The sequence below is a fragment of the Lissotriton vulgaris genome, chromosome 3_1 (assembly GCF_964263255.1).
Source record: "Lissotriton vulgaris chromosome 3_1, aLisVul1.2, whole genome shotgun sequence".
NCBI lineage: Eukaryota > Metazoa > Chordata > Amphibia > Caudata > Salamandridae > Lissotriton > Lissotriton vulgaris.
The window spans coordinates 336,008,320-336,030,170 of NC_141689.1; the positions used below are offsets into that span (position 1 = coordinate 336,008,320).

At 50.3% G+C, this 21,851-nt stretch overlaps 1 protein-coding gene across 2 annotated transcripts in view; it reads left to right on the top strand.

Annotated features, from left to right (window-relative positions):
* NIPBL (NIPBL cohesin loading factor) overlaps positions 1-21,851 on the top strand; it is a 1,086,041-nt gene that overhangs the window by 385,360 nt on the left and 678,830 nt on the right. For both annotated transcript variants that reach the window (XM_086960544.1, XM_086960543.1), the window contains exon 14: positions 19,473-19,605. In XM_086960544.1, coding sequence (XP_086816670.1) covers positions 19,473-19,605 — 133 coding nt within the window. The remainder of the gene's footprint in view (positions 1-19,472; positions 19,606-21,851) is intronic.

Consider the following 21,851-nt stretch of genomic DNA (forward strand, 5'->3'; position numbering starts at 1 on the left):
GCAGTCTAAGGCTAAAGACTCGAGAGGGCGTGTTAAGCCAGCTGTTTACCACACATATACCCCTTGAATACCAAGTGAAAGGACGCCACACAAGTGTTATGAAAATAAACAGTTATTTATTTAAAGATCACAACAGCCCTGTACTCTTTATGAGGACAGGGTACTAAGCACAAACCAAAACTCTTACAAAAATACTTAAGTTAGCACAGTATATACAAATGCCCGAGGGGCACGGAAAACCATATACTCTGAAAGTGGAATGCGAAATTCCTAGCAGGTAAGTACAGTACTAATAGCTTTTGGAATCGCTAGGACTTGACTAGGGAATCGTTAGATTACTTCTAGGAGGCCTAGGGGACTCGGGTGCAGTGTGTGCACTCTCACGCGAGATGCGGGACAAAAGTCTATGGTAGCTAGGAATTAGAAAGTTAGTGTTCTCGGGCGAACCCGACCTGGTAGGGAGAAAACGAAAGTAGATTCTGACCCTTGGATAGTGAGGCTATGCTGGGGCACCGAAATGCCGAAGTTACCTAGCCCAGGGGCTGCAGCTGCATAGGTCTGAAAAGACGTCGGGAATCCTCGTAGACGGACCAGGAGCCGGAAGAAAAGATGCTGGCCGGTGACCAGTGAAGAAAGTTCAGTTGGATCCAAGCCTGGATCTCGAAGATAGATGACACCTGAAAGCAGAGGGGACCAAGTTCGAGACTACTAGCCAGTAGTCAGTGGGCACCAGGAGGGCACCGGATGGTAGCCACCTCGACTAGGTGAGTGGGTGACGCTTGACTCGAAGATCTCACGGACCAGGAGGCGTTGTCGGCGACCAGGATGGAGGATCGAGCTGTCCCACGAAGATGGAAGCTGTCGGCGTCGCTGGACCCAGGATTGGGCAACAAAGCCTTGGCAAATTCAAGCCCACGCGGTGGACCTAAAATGGCGTCTGGAGTGGACCAGGAGGGTCCGGGGTGCCTCTCTTGAACAAGGAAGCAAGGGCCAGCCTGGAGCAACCAGACCAGCAGTCGTGAAGTCGTTGGGCGTCGTTCAGAAGGCCACAAGCCAGCCGGCTAGTAGCCAAACAACGCGGTGCACAGCAAACAGCAGAAGGGCCCCACGCCGATCGTGGAGATGCAGGGGGGCTGATCTTGGGTGCTGGAGCTGCGCAGGGTCGGGGCTTCTCGGACCCCAAAGCACTCACCAGTGGAGGACACGGTGGGCTTGCAGTAAAGATGTCGTGCAGTCTTGGCGATCGTCGGTCCCTTGAGGTCTCGTCGCACTCACGGTTCTCAGCTGGGCTGTAGAGGTGAGTAGAGGTCAGAGGTGCCAGGGAAGCCGGGTCTCGTCGAGCTGGGTCGTCGGATTCGTGATGAAGGACTTGCAGCAGACCGCAGTGTTCTTTAGGATGGTGCCTGCGGATGCAGGGTGACTACTCCTTAGCCACAAGGGAGAATCTTGAAGAAGAAATCGTGAAGTCCTTTCGAAGAAAGTGGTATCTTGATTCCAAAGATGATCTAATTTTAACAGGGGGCCCGCTCCCATCTTTATACTAAAAAAGGGGGCTGACCCGGTGACTAGGTCCTGCCTATGGGTGGGACTAGGTGGGGGGTGGTTACACCCCTCAGCCATGCCGGACTTCCCCAGGCCAGGGGCTGGTGTGCCCCTGGAACTGGTTCAGACCGGCCTATGCGTAGTGAGCACCGGGGTGCCACTCAGCAGTCACCTTCCTGTAAAGCCCTGCCTACCCAGGATACACAAAACCATGTCTGGGACGGTGCTAGCACCGCCCCTGACAGGAAACCCTTTGTCCAGGCTCCCCTCGCTGGAAGGACTCCCAGCTGCAGGGGGTCAGACTCGTGTCTGTGGTGGCAGCATCCATTTTGTGGAGCTGAGGCTTCAGTTAACTTTAACCGGGGTTCACAGTTACATACATGTCGTGTCCCTCTAGAAGGGTGGAATGCTAACCCCGTCGCCAGAATTGGCGAGGGGTTAGTATTCCAATTCGTATGACACCTTACTCGACATGTTTTGATAAAGCAATACCAAAGATAGCATTTAACCGCGAGGATTATAATGCACTTAAGAGTATATGGTATGCGATATCATGGAACAGCTATTAGGACTTGATTCCGCAAGCTGTAGACAGGCTCAGCTCATGCCAGAGCACCATCTCACACGATTCCAAGCACTCTGCCTTCAGGATTGTCAAGGCCTGCCATAGGAGTGACTGATAGGAATCTGTGTGTCCATTTTAGGGTTAGGTATAGGTATACTACACCTACAGCAAAGGGTGATTACACGACTTTGCCCCAGCTGTCATGCAGCCAGTTGTGTCAAATTTAGGAGGCCAGCCAGGGGTGGCATAATACATGCTGCAGCCCCTGGTAGCCCTGGGTACACCTATGCCCTGAGTTACAGGGTCTGATAAGGTGGCCCAGTACCAATTGGTAGATGCACCTAGGGTACATGAAGTAATTTAGAAAGAGAACAGCCAGGCTGTGGGTCTGATTGGCAGGCCCACAGCCAGAGAAAGTCGTAAACCAGTGAAACAAAAGCAAAAAAATCTGGGTGATCATAGGATTGCAGACCCTACTCTCCTACAAGGATGAGTTTATGGGTGCTCCTGTGCGCCCATGCTCTGGTCCGGAGTTCAGAACTTGCATTCTCTACTACCCCCACCCCTCCCCCCTCTCCCCTCTGCTTACTCTCTGGGTTGTGGCCCTCAGGCCGTGCCTTGCCCCTTTTTCCTTGGGGGGTTGTCGTACTCTGTGCTGGGGTTACCTTGGAGGTTCTCGTTACTGTTTGGCTTGACACCGGTTCCCCCTTTGTTATTCCTGGTTGGGGTTGTAGTCCTGCTACATGTTTTCATGTTGCAGGGATTCGGCTCCTACACAGAACTGTGCACAGGGACTTGGGACCTCGTGAATTAGGGTGTGCCAAAACTCACCTTAGTACCCAAAATCCCCTACCAGACTAGCATCAGTGTCACATTAGCTCTTTCAAAATACCAATGATTAGACAACCCAGAAGATCCGACTAAGGTTACCTCAGGCAATGTGGAAAATATGAACACTTTCGTTATACTCTCATACCAGTCAAAAACAGGGAGCAAAAAGAGACACGGGCAAGTTTGAAATATTTATTTCTAACGCCGTGTTCTCATGCGCAGCATCTTAGCTAATACAAGCAGACATATTATTAGAAACAAGATTGTCAGCATAGTTACTATTCCATAAAATGAAAAGGGAGAAAGCAGGTTATAATGCTAAATGGAAACAGGTTTAAAATATACCTATATTTCACCCTCCCTTGCTATTAGGTTATTTTATAACTACAGAAGGTCTCTTGGGATTACATAGGCGGGCACATACCTCTGGTATTAGCAGAAGTGGATCACATCAAATTCTGCACAAGCTCTCAGCATTCGAATGTTCTCCCAAGTGTGTGTGAGATCATGCCAACGCAGTGCATTATTAAATGCGCCAATATCAGAGGTGGCCACAGCTGCATGTGTTTCGTCTACGTGCGCTGATCAGTCCGAACAACAACCACAGTATTGAAATAACCTTGAAGGACTCGGCACTCACTGTTCAGACTAAGCTTAGCAAGCAAGGCTACTAATGTAGAAAAACAGGTTATTCTCGTGTGAAGCAAAACACTCTGCTAAACTCGTCAAGTCAAGTGATTTATATAGCGCGCTACATACCCAAAGGGTCTCAAGGCGCTTGAGGAAGGGTGGGGAATTACTTGTCGAATATCCAGGTTTTAAGTTGCTTTCTGAATGTAAGGTGGTTCTGAGTGAGGCGAAGGTGAGTGGGAAGTGAGTTCCAGGTTTTAGCTGCCAGGTAGGAAAAGGATCTGCCTCCCATGGTAGTTTTGTTGATACGAGGTACAGTTGCCAGGGCTTGGTTGGAGGATCGTAGGTGGCGGGAGGGGGTGTAGAAGGAAAGTCGTGAGTTGAGGCATTCGGGTCCAAGTTCGTAGAGTGCTTTGTGTGCGTGGGTTAGGAGGCGGAAAGTAATCCTCTTGTTAACGGGGAGCCAGTGGAGGTTTTTCAAGTGTCCAGAGATGTGGTCTTTACGCGGGATGTCTAGTATGAGTCTGGCTAAGGCGTTCTGGATGCGTTGGAGTTTTTTCTGGAGTTTTGCGGTGGTACCGGCGTATAGGGTGTTACCGTAGTCCAGGCGGCTCGTGACCAGTGCGTGGGTGACTGTTTTTCTAGTTTCGGTGGGGATCCAGCGAAATGTTTTTTTGAGCATGCGAAGAATATTGAAGCAAGAAGATGAGACGGCGTTGACTTGTTTGTTCATAGAGAGTGAGGAGTCCAGGATGACACCTAAGTTTTGTGCGTGGTCCGTCGGGATGGGTGCTTTTCCAAGGGCCTCTGGCCACCAAGAGTCATCCCAGGCGGAGGGGGAGGTACCTAGGATAAGGACTTCAGTTTTGTCAGAGTTCAGTTTTAGACGGCTGTACTTCATCCACTTGGCTACTTCTTTCATTCCTTCATGTAGGTTGGTTTTGGCGGTGTTAGGGTCTTTGGTGAGTGATAGTATCAGTTGAGTGTCATCAGCGTAGGAGATGATGTTGAGGTTGTGTTGACGTGCGATAGCCGCGAGGGGGCTCATGTATACGTTGAAGAGGGTGGGGCTGAGTGAAGATCCTTGTGGCACGCCGCAGATGACTTCGGTGGCTTCTGATTTGAATGGAGGAAGGCGAACTCTCTGAGTTCTTCCGGCCAGGAACGAGGTGATCCAGTCCAGTGCTTTTCCTTGGATTCCGATGTTACTGAGGCGTTGTATTAAGGTGCTATGACAAACTGTGTCAAAGGCTGCGGAGAGGTCGAGGAGGATGAGGGCGACTTTGTCTCCGTTGTCTAGCAGAGTTCGAATGTCGTCTGTTGCAGCGATGAGTGCGGTCTCAGTGCTGTGTTTGGCTCGGAAGCCGGACTGAGAGGAGTTAAGGAATTTGTTGGTTTTGAGGAAGGCGGCAAGCTGGTTGTTGACAGCTTTCTCGATGACTTTGGCCGGGAATGGAAGGAGCGAGATGGGGCGGTAGTTTTTGAGTTCGGTGGGGTCAGCTGTGGGTTTCTTCAGAAGGGCGCTGAGTTCGGCATGTTTCCAACTTTCCGGGAAGGTGGCGGAGTTGAGGGAGCAGTTGATGACGTCTCGGAGGTGCGGTGCTATAATGGAGTCTGCTTTGTTAAAGATGTGGTGAGGGCATGGGTCTGTGGGGGATCCTGAGTGGATAGAGTTCATCAGGCGGATGGTGTCTTCAGTGGAGATTGGGTTCCAGTCATTGAGGATGTTCAAGGGGGGTAGGGGTCCTGCAGAGGGTTGGGTGGGTTGGTCTTCGGGTCGGTTGTCGAAACTGTTGTGGATGTCTGCAATCTTGTTGTGGAAGAATGAGGCTAGGGAGTCGCAGAGGACTTGAGAGGGGGTGATGTCGTTGGAGTTGGCTGAGGGGTTGATAAATTCCTTGACGATGTTGAATAATTCCTTGCTGTTGTGGGCGTTGCTATCTAGTCGGTCCTTGAAAGCGGCTTTCTTGGCATTCCGGATCAGTTGGTGGTGTATACGGGTGGCGTTTTTGAAGGCGTCCTTGGTGCTGGTGTTTGGGTCTTTTTTCCAGGCCTTCTCAAGGGAGCGACAGAGTTTCTTGGATTTCTTAAGATCATCGTTGAACCAGGAGGCCTTCTTGCTGCTTAGTTTGATTTGACGTTTTTTCAGTGGTGCTAGGATGTCGGCGCTGTTGGATAGCCATTGGGTGAGGTTAATGGCTGCTTGGTCGGGTTTGAGGAGTGGCCGGGGGGGTTTTGAAGAAGCGATGAGGAGATCTGGTCGATGGTGATTTTGTTCCAGTTTCTTCGCAGAGTGGGTTGAGGATGGTTGTTGGATGTGGTCTTGTTGTAGGTAAAGTGAACGCAGCTGTGGTCCGTCCAGAGGAGAGCTGTGGTGTGGCTGAAGGAGACATGTTTGCTGGAGGTGAAGATAGGGTCGAGTGTGTGACCTGCGAGTGGGTGGGGGTAGTGACAAGTTGTTTAAGTCCGAGGTTGGCGAGATTGTCCAGAAGGGTGGTGGCGTTGCGGTCGTTGTTCTTTTCAAGGTGAAAGTTGAGGTCTCCCAAAAGAATGTAATCCTTGGATGGGAGGGCGTGTGGGGTGATGAAGTCCGTGATGTCCTCACTGAATTGTGCACGGGGTCCTGGTGGCCTGTAGAGGAGGGTGCCTCTGAGTGTGGTCTTGGGGTCGATGTGGATCTGGAAGTGAAGGTGTTCAGTGTTGGCGAGATTGACGTCTGATCTGGTTGAGATGCGGATGGATTTCTTATGGACGATAGCGATGCCTCCTCCTGTTTGGTCGGTGCGGTCCTTACGGATGATCTTATAGCCTTCCGGGATGGCAATGGTGATGTCTGGGGCTGATGTGGCGTTCATCCATGTTTCTGTTAGGATTGCGACGTCTGGAGAGATGGTGTCTAGTAGATTCCAGAGGTCGATGGCGTGCCTGTGGACTGAGCGGGTGTTGAGTAGGATGCATTGTAGGTGGTTGGTGTCAGATATTTGTTTTGTGTTCCTGGATGAGAAGTCGTTCTTGGTGCTGGCGAACTTGCAGGAGTAGCAAGAGAAGGGTCCATGGATGTGTCCGGGAGCGGCTTGGACGCAGTTGGGGAGTCGGCCGGGGTTTAGGGCTAAGAGGGTGGAGGCGTCGTATGAGATGCGGGTGGGGTGGGGGGTACGGGGGCCAGGGGGACTGGCGCTGGGCGCGGTCCAGGCGCGGACGGGCGTAGACGGGCTTACCTTTGGCGCAACTGGGGCGCGACCGCTGCGCTTGAACGCTGCGCGAGAATGCATCTGACATAAGCGGAACGTATAAGGGGAGGGGCGAGGGAGGAGCAGCTGGGAGCCGGGAGCGGGGCAGAGATCAGGGCAGGGAGGGAAAAACAACAACAACAGGAAGACACAAAATGGCAGTCAGCCCAAAATCGAAAAACGGGTTGGGGCACACTATGAGCATAAAAACGCTATCACAGACACAGTGGAACCGGCACAAGGCACAACCAGGCACAAAAATACAAAGCACAGGCAGCACAGATAATCAGAGCGTAGCAGCGCGTTATGGCAGACTCCCGCCGCGATAATATGCTAATGAGCTCGTCAAAACGGCAGAACAGCGTTAAACAGTGGAGCTGTTAATTAAGGCGATGTGGCACAACCAGCAATGCAGAATAGTCAATGCAGGCAACAAATTGGCACAACAAGCAATGCAGCAATAGTCACTGCAGGCAACAGACTGGCACTAGCGCCGCGATATTATGTAAATGAGCTCGTGAAATCGGCAAAGCGGCGCTAAGCAGTAGAGCTGCCAATTAAGGCGATCTAGCACAATAAGCAATGCAGCAATAGTCAATGCAGGCAACAAACTGGCAGGCTTGTGGGCGCTACGATACCAAGTGCAATCTCGCAGGGCAGGGAGTAGCGTGGGGGAGCGACCGTATCCGATGGAATCAGGACGGTCACGGAGGTCGTCGATTGGTAGGGTGCAGCCAGACCAACAGTGGGAGGCCGTGTGCAAAAAGCAGCAGAAAGAAAAAATGGCGTTTAACCTTCTAATAAACTCCTGGCAACCTAACACTATGTGAATGCCAGGCTTAGCCCCACAACAGTCATAACATTTTGCAAGTGTTCCTGGTCTCCGGGGGGGGGGGGGGGGGGGGGGTGAGAGTCGAGATGTCTGCATACTGGCAGGGTGGCTGCTCAGGGCTGTGCTCTGTTCTTTCTTCTTTCCCTGCCTTTGGGTACTGCAGTGTTGACACTGCTTCTTATGGTGTTGTTCGTCACTATTCCATTTTCTAGTTTTCCTGCGCTTTTGCACACTGTTTTGTCTTATGGCTCCGCGTTGTGGCATGGAAAAGTTCTCAGAAGAAAACGGACGTAGGTGTGCCGGGATGGAGCTTATGTGACGTCACTGACGTTATGAACACAGACGACGCCTGGGCGGGTGTGCCGCCCCTCCCCCGGCGCGCAGGGATGCTGTGGCAAAGACATTTCCGGATCCAGTCTCACGCCTGGGAAAAATTCTACGTGAAGGAATCTGTGGCTAGAATCATCTTTACCAGATTCGTCGTTACCGAAGGTAAGTAACTCGTGCGTTTACACCATGCTTGGGAGAATTAAGGTCCCTGAGACCGCTATGGCAATGGGTTCCCTCCAGGTCCTGTCCGGCACGGAATTCTTTTGGAAGCAACAGGCTAGAAGTAGGTGCAAGGCAACCTCTCCAGATTAAACCCAGTTCTACCAGTGGCAACATCAGGCTGATCACCAACAGGGTGGTAGAGGTTTCTCGGCGGGCTCCTTTAGGGGGAATAGTTCCAAAGGCAGAGACAGAGGTACTCACAGTGAGGGATTATGTATTTTTCGATATCTCCAAAAACTGACTTGCCTCGCATCCCCCCTCATCACACCACACCGGTCTTGCGGAGACTTCAATGAGTTCTTCCCGCTTGGAGGAAATCACCACTGACCAGTGGCATGTTAATCATTGAGCACAGCTACTGCCCAGAGCTCATCTCAACTCCACTAAACTTCTCCTCACACCCTCAGGTCAGAACATCTCACATCTGATAAAGACTTCTAGCTGCAGATTACTTACTTTAGGATTATCTCCAGGAATCAGACTGGAAACTTTTTTGTGAGCAGTACCCCTGCCTGCTGGTAGATGGTGTTGTTTGGCTCCACTTGGCCTCGTCGGTGCCAGAAGTTACATGCACAGTGCCTCTATAGGCACCACCCCAGCGCACAGACGTCTGTCCTTTTCTTTCAGCACCAGTCAGTGCAGTTCCAGAGGGAGCTACTCTGTCATTTTTAAAATAATTTATTCGACTTTTTGTTGACGTTTTTTTAGACTGGTCTCCTGCTGTGGTAGGGATATCAACAAGGAAGGCTGAATTCAGGCCGTGCTGCACCAATCTCTGGCAATTGTCCGTGACTGTTTCTGGTGTCTTGAACCTGACCGTAACGCCAAGACCTGCGTCAGTTGTCACACAGCGCACCTCAAGTCCTTGAAGGAGTGACCTCTCAAGCTCCTTGCCACTCAACTTGCGACAGATTTGGTCCAAGTTGAGAGGAAGGCCCCGCAATCGATTGTGATCTATGATCTTAGTCTCCGTTCAGTCCTACAAGAAGAAGAGCAAGATGTCGAAGAGGTCTTCGACTTTGCCCTGTCCGTCAAAGTCATCTTTTGAGATGGAGTGTCGTAATTCGAGGCCTGTCTTTGATTGAGCCTGCCCCTGGTCCGTCTCAGCACCTCCCTGAGTTACCAGGAGCCAGTGTACCCCCCGCCCAACTTCGAGACTTCAATGAGGCCATGTATCTCATATTTGGGCGAGTCGTCCCCGCTGGAGTAATATCACGCCCTACAAGTTCAGGAGGGTCCCCTACTGGTTCCCTGCTGGCAGGTCTGCCCTCATCGCCACATGGGCTCTTTTCATCCTCAGATGGACCAGACCGGTGCTGATCGTGCCACCTCAACCTCTCCCGACGCTGGTCCCACTGTTGACTGTGCTGTCTCCATGCTTATCCCTGACTCTGAAACTAAGCCAAACGGGCATTGCCAGATGCGAATTCTGACACCGACAAGGACCATTCCCTCCAGGCCGGAGCCTGAGCCCTATTCCTATGGGGTAGGCCTTGGGAAGGGGCTACTGGACCCTGAAGATAACCTGGCCTAGACCCTTATACGGACTGGTGTGGGGAATTGGCAGATGCCAGTGGACTGGACACCTACCTAAATACTGTATTGATCTCTCCTCCTACAGTGGCTATAGAGGAGAGAGCCACATTTACTATGGTGGTGAAGGGCGAGGTACGGACATGGGCCCTTTGTCAAGAGGCCCTGCGTCTCTGGACATGGCTGGAACGTTAGTATATGTTCCTCATGGTTTATCTTCTGGGGTGCTATCTGAGCGCCAGAGCAGCCACTCTAAGCTGTTGATGCCTTGCGGATCACAAATGGCATGTCCATTCATATGTGGTGTAATATCGCTTCAGAGATTTGGGAGAATCTTGGTTTAATGTATTCACCGCTGCAGAGAACACTCAATGTCAGCACTTCTGCTAACTGGAGTTTCCAATAGGGGTCTATCCCTGAGACCCATTTTGCCACATGTGAAGCTCAGGACTCCTGTATGCCTTTCTGTCTATACCACTCCTGACCCTAGTTATGAAGATCAGGAGCGACGAGGCCCAACTCATAATGGTGGCTCTGGATTAGGCATAGAGAGGTTGGTATCCTGAACCCCTGAGCATGAGCATCTGTTCTCTGATCAAGCTGCCCCTTCGGATGATCTCCTGTTGTAGCAACATTCCAGGGTCCTGCACCAGCACACTCCATGTACATGCATGGAGATTGAGCGACAAAAGTTGAGTCTTTGAACTCCCTCCTGAAGTGTGTGATGCCACCCTGGAAGTCGAGCATCCCTCAACGAAAGCGGTATACGCGTGCTGATTGGACATATTTGTGATTGTGTGTGCTGCCAAGTCCATTGAGCCTCTGTCTGTACCTTTATCTAAAGCCCTTTTGTTTGCCTTATATCTTGCCCAGCAAGACCTTGCTTTGGTCTCAGTTAAAGGATTTACTTTTGGCATCTTGGCTATCATAATAATGTTGTATCAACCCTCCCTGTTGGTCACCCATTGAGACTCGTTCCCTTAAAGGTTTGTAGCACATTTCTCCCCACACCTTTCAGTATACCCTAATGGTATCTTAATGTAGCTATAACGTTTTTAAGTTGTTCGCCCTTTGAGACCATGCTCAGCTGCCCTCTGAGACTGCTTACCATCAAAGCTGTCTTCCTTGTGGCCATAACATCTGTCCGGAGTGTTTGCGCATTGCAGGCACTTTGTCAATCACTGTATACTACCTTTTTCTCTGTCAAGTTGGTCCTTGGGGCGTACCAGTGCCCCTGCCTTACTCAAAGTGGCCACACCTTTTCCCATCAGGCAAAGTATCAGTCTGCCTAATTTCTACGAATCCTACCCCTCCCCCCCCCCCCGAAAATCCTACCAAGGCAGAGAAGACACTCCACCACCTGTCTCGTACCAAAGAATTCCGGGTGGATGATCTACACTTTATTGGATTTGTGGGTGCGAAGAAAGGATAGGCAGAACCATCTCCAGGTGGATTGTCCTCTGTATAAAAATGTGTTATGCAATGGCCAGGAAGCAACCCTCCTGAGGGCCAGCAGTCTCCCACCACCAGAGCCAAAAATGCGACCACTGCGCTAGCTTGATCAGTCCCAGTCCTGGGCATTTTGGGCGGCTGCATGGGCATCACTGTACACATTTGAACACATTTGCCTAGCATTACTGCCTGGACAGTCTGGTTCGCTGTGATGGGTATTTTGCCCGTTCAGTCCTCTAGCACTTTTTGGTTTAACAGATTCTCGGACACACCTCTGGAGAGAGATTGCTTTGGTATCTATTCTAAATTAATCTGTGGCTACAAGTCTCTATCAGATAAACAAGTTACTGACCTATGGTAATGCTTTATCTGTAGAGATTCTAGCCACAGATTCCCTACTGACCCTCCCATTCGTCCCGTTTTGCGAACCCTACATTTCACCTCAGTGATCCTTCAGGACCCCACTTTGGCACCCTGGTCACACCACTTCAGTAAGGCTCTGTGCTTTTGGTGTGAAAAAAAATCACAAACTGAGGTCAACTTGCTGGAGTGACGTCTATATAGGCACAACACACATCATGGAACACCACCACCTAGCGGCGAGCAAGGGAACTACTGAACAATTGCCAGATCAATTCTGATGCCTGGGGGATAAAAAGTTAAGGAATCTGGGTTTGATTGCCTCTACAGATTGGAGGAAAGAGAAAAAACTCTGACATAAGAGAGTAAGGTGGGCTGTTTCGTTCATTACCTTCATTTATTTACTGTTTATACCAGTTTCCTGCATCCCACTTTGCCTCTATTGTGTTCCTGCACATTGGTTTGTCATAGAACGATGTGCTCTGCAAGGTTCTAAACGGCGATTTAACGGCCTTCTTGATTCCGATCTCCAAGAGTTGTGGTACTTGAACCTTTCCTTTTGTGAGAGAAAACGCTGTGGTGACAAGGTAAGTATTAAAAGAACTTTAATCTTTATACATATGCCCCTAGCAGCGGTGGCGGTGACCAGCCAGAATGGTGGCCAGAGTCCAGCTGCCTTATGCACTGTAACTATAACATTCCAGAAAGAAGTATGAAACATAACCTAAAATGCAAGGCTCGTGCGGGCAGGTAAAGCACAACTTGAGAACATGCAGTAAAAATGACATTAGAATTAAAACAAATAAAACTCACATTACAACAAACGTGGATCGTTTTTTGGAACAATGAATGTTTAAAAGGTTACGGGAGACCATGCAAACCTTTTCTCCTCTTCTATCCCTCCGCTATCCTTCTCAATTCAAATAACTGACTAATACCCACCACTCAAATTACTTTCCTATTTCACTATACTGATTCACTACTAATCCTTTATGTTGTTCGGAGTAGCAAGCTACTCGCCCAAAAAAGTGCTTCAGCACCACACCAGGGGAAAAAAGTGCTTTATAAATGCAAACCTTTTTCCTTCTATCCCTCCGCTATCCTTCTGTGTCCAAATAACTGACTAATACTCACCACTCAAATTGCGTTCATATTTCACTATACTATTTCAACACTAATTCCTTATGGGTTCCGGAGTAGCGTACTGTTCGAGGCATGTGGGCTGCTAAATTCATATCTTAGCATTAGATCGCCACCTAGTGTTGGGTCCGGATGATCGCACATTGTTGTCCTGGAAGAGTCTTCGAAGTATCCTGAGATGGGTGGCTCCTCCCCTGGACTACAGTGCGCATGGGCATCGGCTCCATCCCCAGATTGTTTTTTTCCGCCATTGGGTTCGGATGCGGTCTCGACGTCTCTCCGTCGGAACCGAATAAACATCAATCTTTACGGCCAAAAGGCTTGGGTTCTTTACGTCGGTATTGTTTGCGTACGGTCTCGAGTTCTTCCGTCTCTCGGAGCCGGATTCAGCGGAGTTTGTAACACTCTTCGGACATCGAGGCCTTCTCATCGCGACTCGACAACAAGTTCCCAACATGGAGCGGAGTCCGTTTAAACTCTGTCCGCTCTGTGGGTCTAAATACCCACACATAGACGTGCATCCGGTCTGTAATAAATGCCTTTCGCCGGACCACGACGAATACAGTTGCAGGGCCTGTGCGAGTTTCAGGTCGAAGAAGACTCTCACGATTCGGCGCGCGGTGCGACTTGTGGCCAAACAGGCGGCCCCGGATCCAGAAAACATCTTCGACGACCAAGAAGACGAGGACCAGAGTCATCATCTTCAAATCTCCCCGCCCGAGACGGAGGTCGAGGCCGATCCGGAATATGACGACGACGGAGTCGTGGATCAAGACCTTGAATACGTCGACGAGGTAGGGGACGACAATATGGTTTATGGGGCCGCGGAAGATAGCTCAGGGGACGAGCTATGCCCCGAAGTTGACGGACATCAGGAGAGGGTCGCGGGATCGCCTGTCGGCCTTACCCAAGACCCTGGAGCGCAAGCCACGGCCTCGCCTGCTGGCCCGGCCACGGACACACTTGCTGCGCCAAGGGTTTCGAAACCGAAACTGAAAGCAACGGTCTCGGCAGCACCTAAGATGGCCGACCCAAAAACGAAACCGAAAGTCAAGGACTCAAACGTCCCTAAGATGGCGGTCGTCACCGCAAAAACACCTACACCGGCAGCCTCATCGACTCCGTCGACCTCCGGTCCACAGAAGTCGAAGAAACACGGCGATTCCACAAGGTCAAAATCGGCGCCGGAGGAGAGACCCGCTAAAAAGAGTGGCACGCACAAAACTAGCGCGTCGGCGCCGGCAAAGCCAACCAAAGTAAGCGACACAGCCCCGGCTCCAACGGGGACATCTGCGCATCGCTCCAAGGACTCGGGGTCGGCGCCGTCTGTCCCTCCAAAGGAGCACCGGAACGTCGCTTCCGACGGCAAGGCCGCCTCGTCGGTGCCAAAGACATCGGTCACCGACGCATCTCTCGTTGCTTCTTCACTACAAAGAATTAAGGAGAAGGCTTTTTCTTCGTCGACGCCAGCGCCATCGACGCAGAAGGCGGCAGACGTGCCGGTCAAGCCCGCAAGTAAACTCCTCTTCCTTCTACCGCCAAAAGTGGCGCCGAAGGCCTTTTCATCGAAATCGACGCCAAAGAAGGCGGAATCTTCTGCAGCTGGGCCATCTTCGGGTCAGGTGCTCGACCAGGAAGAGGATTCGGAGTGTTTCATAGATGCGGACACGGGGAAGTTAACCCTTTACAAAAGAAAGATCACTTCGCAGCCGGTGGAATCCTATGTCATTCCCCTAAAGAAGAAAAAGTTTCCACAAGACGCCTCAGGCCTCATGGAACCTATCCAGCCTCCTATGGGAAGGAGCCCAACACCGTCTCCAGACCACTCTGAAGGTGAAGGCTATGGTGAAGATGAACAATACACGTTCCCAGTCAATGAGCCTGAGGCACAGCCAGATTCATATGATGTCATTGGGGACCAGGGCACCCAAGATATGGGACAGGACCCACAGACTTTCAGTACACGTGCGTCCCCTACAGAGGATTCTACAGGTTTTCATGCACTCATTGAAAGGGCAGCTGCTAATCATGATGTGGACATGCATGCTGACCCAGTTGAGGAAGACTTTCTGTTCGACACCTTTGCAGTTTCGGAGAAAACTGTAAAGACACTGCCTATGCTCAAAGGGGTCCTCAAGCACGCTGCGGACATCTTTAAGGAGCCTACCAGGGCGAGGGTGGTCAATCCACGTATTGAAAAAAAGTACAGACCAGCGCCTGCGGACCCTGCATACATTCGAGGACAGTTGCCGCTTGACTCCCTGGTGGTCGCAAACGCACGCAAAAGGGCCAACTCCCAATCAACGGGTGAAGCTCCTCCCCCGGATAAGGAGTCCAAAGTGCTAGAGGCAGGAGGCAAAAGAGTGGCTGCGCAGGCTGCCAATTTCTGGCGTATTGCAAATACACAGGCACTACTGGCACGTTATGATAGATCACATTACGACACACTAGAGCAGATTGTGGAACACCTGCCTCCGCAGTTTCAAGAGGGCACCAAAATGATTATACAAGAAGGGCAACTGATCTCCAACGCGGCCATAAAGTGTGCACTTGATGCCGCGGACACAGCCGCTAGGGCCATTAACACCAGTGTTATGCTCAGAAGGCAGGCGTGGCTCCGCATATCAGGGTTCAAACCTGACATTCAGACAACAATACTTAATCAACCAGTCAACCCGGATAGACTGTTTGGTCCAGATGTTGACACCACCCTGGAAAAAATTAAAAAAGATACTGAAACGGCTAAATCTATGGGGGCCCTACAATCACAGCAGTTTCGTGGCAATAATTTTCGTCGCTCAGGTGCCCGTGGAGTCACCAGAGGACAGTTGGGTCAGCAGTCACAGTTCCCTAGAGGTGGAGCACAATCCTCGTACCCCAAACAAAACAGGAGGGGCTACAGGGGAAACAGCAACAAAGGACGCGGCAAAGGAGGCAACAATTCACGCTCCTCTGCCCCAAGCAGCCAGTGACTCGCTGTCACTGCCCCCCGACCACTTAACACCTGTCGGGGGGAGAATACAGCAGTTCCTGCCCGTCTGGATCAACATCACCACAGACAGGTGGGTGCGACAGCTTATCCAGTACGGTTATTGTCTAGAGTTAAAATCCACTCCACCCAACATTCCACCAAGGCAAAGGCCTATGTCCGCAGAGCACTTGCACTTATTGCAGCAGGAAGTGTTGGTGATGCTGCAAAAAGGAGCAATCGAGCTCGTGCCAGTGGGGGAGGAAGGCACAGGGGTCTATTCCCTGTACTTCCTCATTCCAAAGAAGGATGGATCTCTCAGACCAATTCTGGATCTCCGTCCCCTCAATCTGTACATACTGTCAGAGCATTTCCACATGCTTACACTCCAACAGATTCTTCCTATGTTAAACAAAGGAGACTTCTTAGCAACCTTAGATCTCAAGGATGCTTATTTCCACATTCCGCTACACCCGTCCCACAGGAAGTACCTCAGGTTCACTATCCAGGGCACGCATTATCAGTTCAAAGTCCTACCCTTCGGAGTCACAACTGCCCCAAGGGTGTTTACCAAGTGTCTGGCGACAGTGGCAGCACACCTCAGGAGGCAGAACATCCATGTCTATCCCTACCTCGACGACTGGCTCGTTCAAGCCAGGTCGGAACAGCAGTGCGCCGCGGACATGTCAACTACCATTCATCTCCTTCACGACCTGGGTTTCTCGTTGAATTACCCAAAGTCACACCTTCAGCCGGCACACGTCCGGCAGTTTCTGGGTGCGTCAATCAATACCCTGACGGCCAAGGCGCAACCAAACCAGGTCAGGATAGACGGCATACAGTCTCTGATCCAAAAATTCAGACCGGGACAATCACTGCCAGCAAGAATGTTCATGCAGTTGATAGGCATGATGGCCTCCTGCATCTTCATAGTCCCGCACGCACGGTTGCATATGCGCCCGCTCCAGGAGTGCTTAGCAAATCAGTGGACACAGGCTCAGGGACAATTAACAGACCTAGTGTTGGTTACCAGTCGGGCATACAACTCTCTGCATTGGTGGACTCCACACAACCTTTGCAAGGGCCGACTGTTCCAGGAGCCAGTGCCACAGGTTATCCTGACAACGGACGCATCTCTCCAGGGATGGGGAGCTCATCTGCTCACTTACACAGTGCAGGGACTATGGACGACGCAGCAACAGAAGATGCACATCAACTATCTAGAACTGATGGCGATCTTCATGGCGCTCAAGTCCTTCATTGTACATCTGTGCAACAAGGTGGTGTTAGTCCGGACGGACAACATGACCGCGATGTACTACATCCAAAAGCAGGGGGGCACCCACTCACCACAGCTGTCTCACCTGGCTCAGAGCATGTGGAAGTGGGCCATTCAGAGGAACATCTTCCTCATGGCAGAACACCTCCCAGGGAAGGACAATCAGATGGCGGATCTGCTCAGCAGATACAGCCATCAAATGCACGAGTGGGAGATACATCCATCGGTACTCCAGCCGTACTTCCAAAGGTGGGGTCGTCCAGACATAGACCTGTTCGCCACAAGGGAGAACACAAAATGCCAAAGCTTCGCCGCCAGGTTCCCACACCCCCAATCGCAGGGCAATGCGATATGGATGAACTGGTCAGGCAAATTTGCTTACGCTTTTCCCCCGACACCTCTGATACCACTGGTGGCGAGAAAACTACGGCAACACTCGATGACACTTATCCTAGTTGCTCCAACGTGGGCGCGCCAAGCCTGGTACACCACGTTCCTCGAACTCTCAGTGGTGCCGCATCAAAGACTGCGCCTCACGCCCAGACTTCTGACGCAGAACCATGGAGAAATTCAGCATCCAGATCCGCAACAGCTCAACCTGGCGATCTGGCTCCTGAAGTCTTAGAGTTTGGATACCTCAACCTACCTCCTGAATGCATGAACATCATCAAGGAGGCGAGGAAGCCGTCAACCAGAGCATGCTATGCCGCAAAGTGGAAGCGTTTTGTCATTTACTGTGCGGACAATGACATAAACCCGCTAGATGCATCTATCCCTAACATCATTTGCTATCTGTTACACCTTTATAAGTGCAAACTAGCGTTCACTTCTATTCGGATACACCTATCCGCCATCGCAGCTTACCTTCAAAACAGGCAGCATCTCTCAGTCTTCAGGGTGCCTGCCATTAAAGCGTTTCTTGAAGGTCTGAAACGAGTCATTCCCCCAAGAACACCGCCAGCTCCGGTGTGGAACCTCAATGTGGTCCTCACCAGACTGATGGGACCACCATTTGAGCCACTGCACTCGTGTGAACTGCAATTCCTGTCGTGGAAAGTTGCTTTCCTAATTGCGATTACGTCACTAAGGCGGGTTAGTGAGCTGCAAGCGCTCACAATACAAGAGCCTTTCATTCAAATTCATCCAAATAGGGTGGTGCTACGTACTAACCCCAAGTTCCTTCCAAAGGTGGTGTCACATTTTCATCTCAACCAAACTATCGATTTGCCGGCATTCTTCCAGAACCCACAGACAGTGGCAGAAAGAATGCTCCATACGTTAGACGTACGGAGGGCATTGATGTACTACATAGACAGGACACTACACTTTAGGAAGACGAAACAACTCTTTGTTGCCTTCTCACCACAACACAAAGGCAACCCGATTTCCAAAGCGGGAATAGCCAGATGGATTGTTAAGTGCATTCAAATCTGTTATCAAAAAGCCAAGCGCACTTTAACAGTACCCCCAAAGGCACACTCCACACGCAAGTTGGGGGCATCCATGGCTTTCCTAGGAAACATTCCTCTTGAGGACATTTGCAGAGCAGCCACGTGGGTTACACCACATACCTTTACAAAACACTACTGTGTTGATGTACATTCCAAACAGCAAGCGGCTGTAGGGCAGGCTGTTCTCAAAACACTTTTTCAGGTTTCTGCAGCTGGCACGGGCAACCGCCGCTAATGGAGGGACTGCTATGTATTCTATGCTAAGATATGAATTTAGCAGCCCACATGCCTCGAACTGAATATGCTACTTACCAGTATGCATCTGTTCTTGGCATGTAGGGCTGCTAACATTCATATCGCCCACCCTCCTCCCCGGTGCCCGTCGCAGCTGCAGATATACTATTGTATTCAATCATTAGCATGGACATCCTTTACACTTTTCACTCCATCCTCTGCCACAATGGCGAAAAACAATCTGGGGATGGAGCCGATGCCCATGCGCACTGTAGTCCAGGGGAGGAGCCACCCATCTCAGGATACTTCGAAGACTCTTCCAGGACAACAATGTGCGATCATCCGGACCCAACACTAGGTGGCGATCTAATGCTAAGATATGAATGTTAGCAGCCCTACATGCCAAGAACAGATGCATACTGGTAAGTAGCATATTCAATTTCCCCCCCCCCCCCCTTCACTCCCCACCCCCCCTCCACTCCCCACCCCCCCTCCACTCCCCACCCCCCCTCCACTCCCCCTCCCAAAAAAAGTTCTTTGACGCTACGTCTGAGGTAGTAAGCACTATATAAATGCAATTACAATACCAGACAAGACTTTACTGAAGGTAAGTAACTTGTTCTTAGAACCCGGTCTAATGTCTGGTAGTTAAGTGGCTCATAATGAGGAATCTGTAGTAAGGATTTCTTGTAATATGCCCCCTTTCTCTTATAGCAGGTTTCCTCTAACTTACACAGATTTTTAGTTTATAGAACAACCATTGGATATTTGTTCCTTTGCTTGCGTAAAGTACATTTCGTATATTTCCATCATTTAGCTCTATTTCATCTATAAAAAAATCACTCTGCAATAACTCTGTTTGCCTCTGAACAGATGTGGTAGCAAGCAAGGTGAAGAAGATTATAGACCGCTATTTGAGAACTTTGTCCAGGATCTTCTTTCCACAGTCAACAAACCTGAATGGCCAGCTGCTGAGCTACTACTCAGCTTATTGGGTAGGCTGCTGGTAAGACGTGAAATGTTTCAAAATTGTGGTATTTATACCTGAATTTCAAATCTAATACATCGCTAGTACTTGTCATTTTTTGCTATTGTACTTTTGTTTAGTGGATGCAAATGGTTTATATTCAATCTACTTCATGTATGATGCACAGATCCATAATTGTTATGGCTTAGTGTTTAACTGAATGAGCAGTTTCTAAATCAACTTCCTCTCTTAATGGGCCTGCTATGCTTCTACACCATCCTGTGCGGTCTCCCAGAGAGTGAGCAAACTCGACTGCCTTTTGGGGCTAGGTTTCTAGCCAGAATTTGAATACAACAGTTGGTCTACGCAAATGTTAGATTGCTGCTCTGAGAACAGCTGTGAATGGTCTCCAGGAACAAGTAATGGGCTCCCAAGGGTGCACTTTTTTCTCACATTATTAAATATGAAGAGAAGAGTGAGACAATTTCATGGGGTATTGCTGTCTGGAAGGACAGGTTTCCACCACAGGGAAAGGCCTGTGCCCAGGTGTTGAAACTAAACGTCTCTGCAGGGTAGTGCTCCCCTTGCTTTCTGTTTTTGTCAACAACAAAGCTGTGCTGATTGCATAGCTTTCATTGAGGGGACGGTGGCTACAAAGTCTGGAGATAGTAGCAATTGTGAGAAAGAGCCATCTTTCTTGCATGGTATGCTCCCACTTTTTGCTGAATTGCTGATGTGCTTTGACTGAGTATGCCCTGGGCTCCTGCCAATCAGGTGCCCAGGGCCTGGGTTCCTTCTAAAACTGTCTCTTAGCGCTTGAACAAGATACAGTTCACTGCGTGGGTGGTACACATAACTGGAGGAGTTTATCAGTGTTTAAGGCTTCTTTAAAAAGATCAGTTTTAAGTAGTTTCCGGAAATTGAGCAGGTTAGATTCTCTACGCAGGAGAACAGGTAACCTATTCCAAAGTTGCGGAACAAGAACTGAAAAGGCTCTACCACCTTTGGAGGAAAGTTTATATCAAGAGCATGACAAATATTGTGCATCTGAGGATCGCAGACAGCGTCCTGGAGTATAAACTGTAGGAGAGTCTGCAATCCTATGATCACCCAGATTGTTTGCTTTTGTTTCACTGGTTTACGACTTTCTCTGGCTGTGGGCCTGCCAATCAGACCCACAGCCTGGCTGTTCTCTCTCTAAATTACAACATGTACCCTAGGTGCATTTACCAATTGGTACTGGGCCACCTTATCAGACCCTGTAACTCAGGGCATAGGTGTACCCAGGGCCTACCAGGGGCTGAAGCATGTATTATGCCACCCCTGGCTGGCCTCCTAAATTTGACACAACTGGCTGCATGACAGCTGGGGCAAAGTCGTGTAATCACCCTTTGCTGTAGATATAGTATACCTATATCTAACCCTAAAAATGGACACACAGATTCCTATCAGTCACTCCTATGGCAGGCCTTGACAATCCTGAAGGCAGAGTGCTTGGAATCGTGTAAGATGGTGCTCTGGCATGAGCTGAGCCTATCTGCAGCTTGCGGAACCAAGTCCTAATAGCTGTTCCATGATAACGCATACCATATACTCTTAAGTGCATTATAATCCTCGCGGTTAAATGCTATCTTTGGTATTGCTTTATCAAAACATGTCGAGTAAGGTGTCATACGAATTGGAATACTAACCCCTCGCCAATTCTGGCGACGGGGTTAGCATTCCACCCTTCTAGAGGGACACGACTTGTATGTAACTGTGAACCCCGGTTAAAGTTAACTGAAGCCTCAGCTCCACAAAATGGATGCTGCCACCACAGACACGAGTCTGACCTCCTGGTGCTGGGAGTCCTTCCAGAGGGGAGAGCTTGGACAAAGGGTTTCCTGTCCGGGGCGGTGCTAGCACCATCCCAGACAGGGTTTTGTGTATCCTGGGTAGGCAGGGCTTTACAGGAAGGTGACTGCTGAGTGGCACCCCGGTGCTCACTACGCATAGGCCGGTCAGAACCAGTTCCAGGGGCACACCAGCCCCTGGCCTGGGGGAAGTCCGGCATGGGAGAGGGGTGTAACCACCCCCCTCCTAGTCCCACCCATAGGCAGGACCTAGTCACCGGGTCAGCCCCCTTTTTTTAGTATAAAGATAGGAGCGGGCCCCCTGTTCAAATTAGATCATCTTTGGAATCAAGACACGACTTTCTGCGAAAGGACCTCAAGATTTCTTCTTCAAGATTCTCCCTTGTGGCTAAGGAGTAGTCACCCTGCATCCGCAGGCACCATCAAGAATAC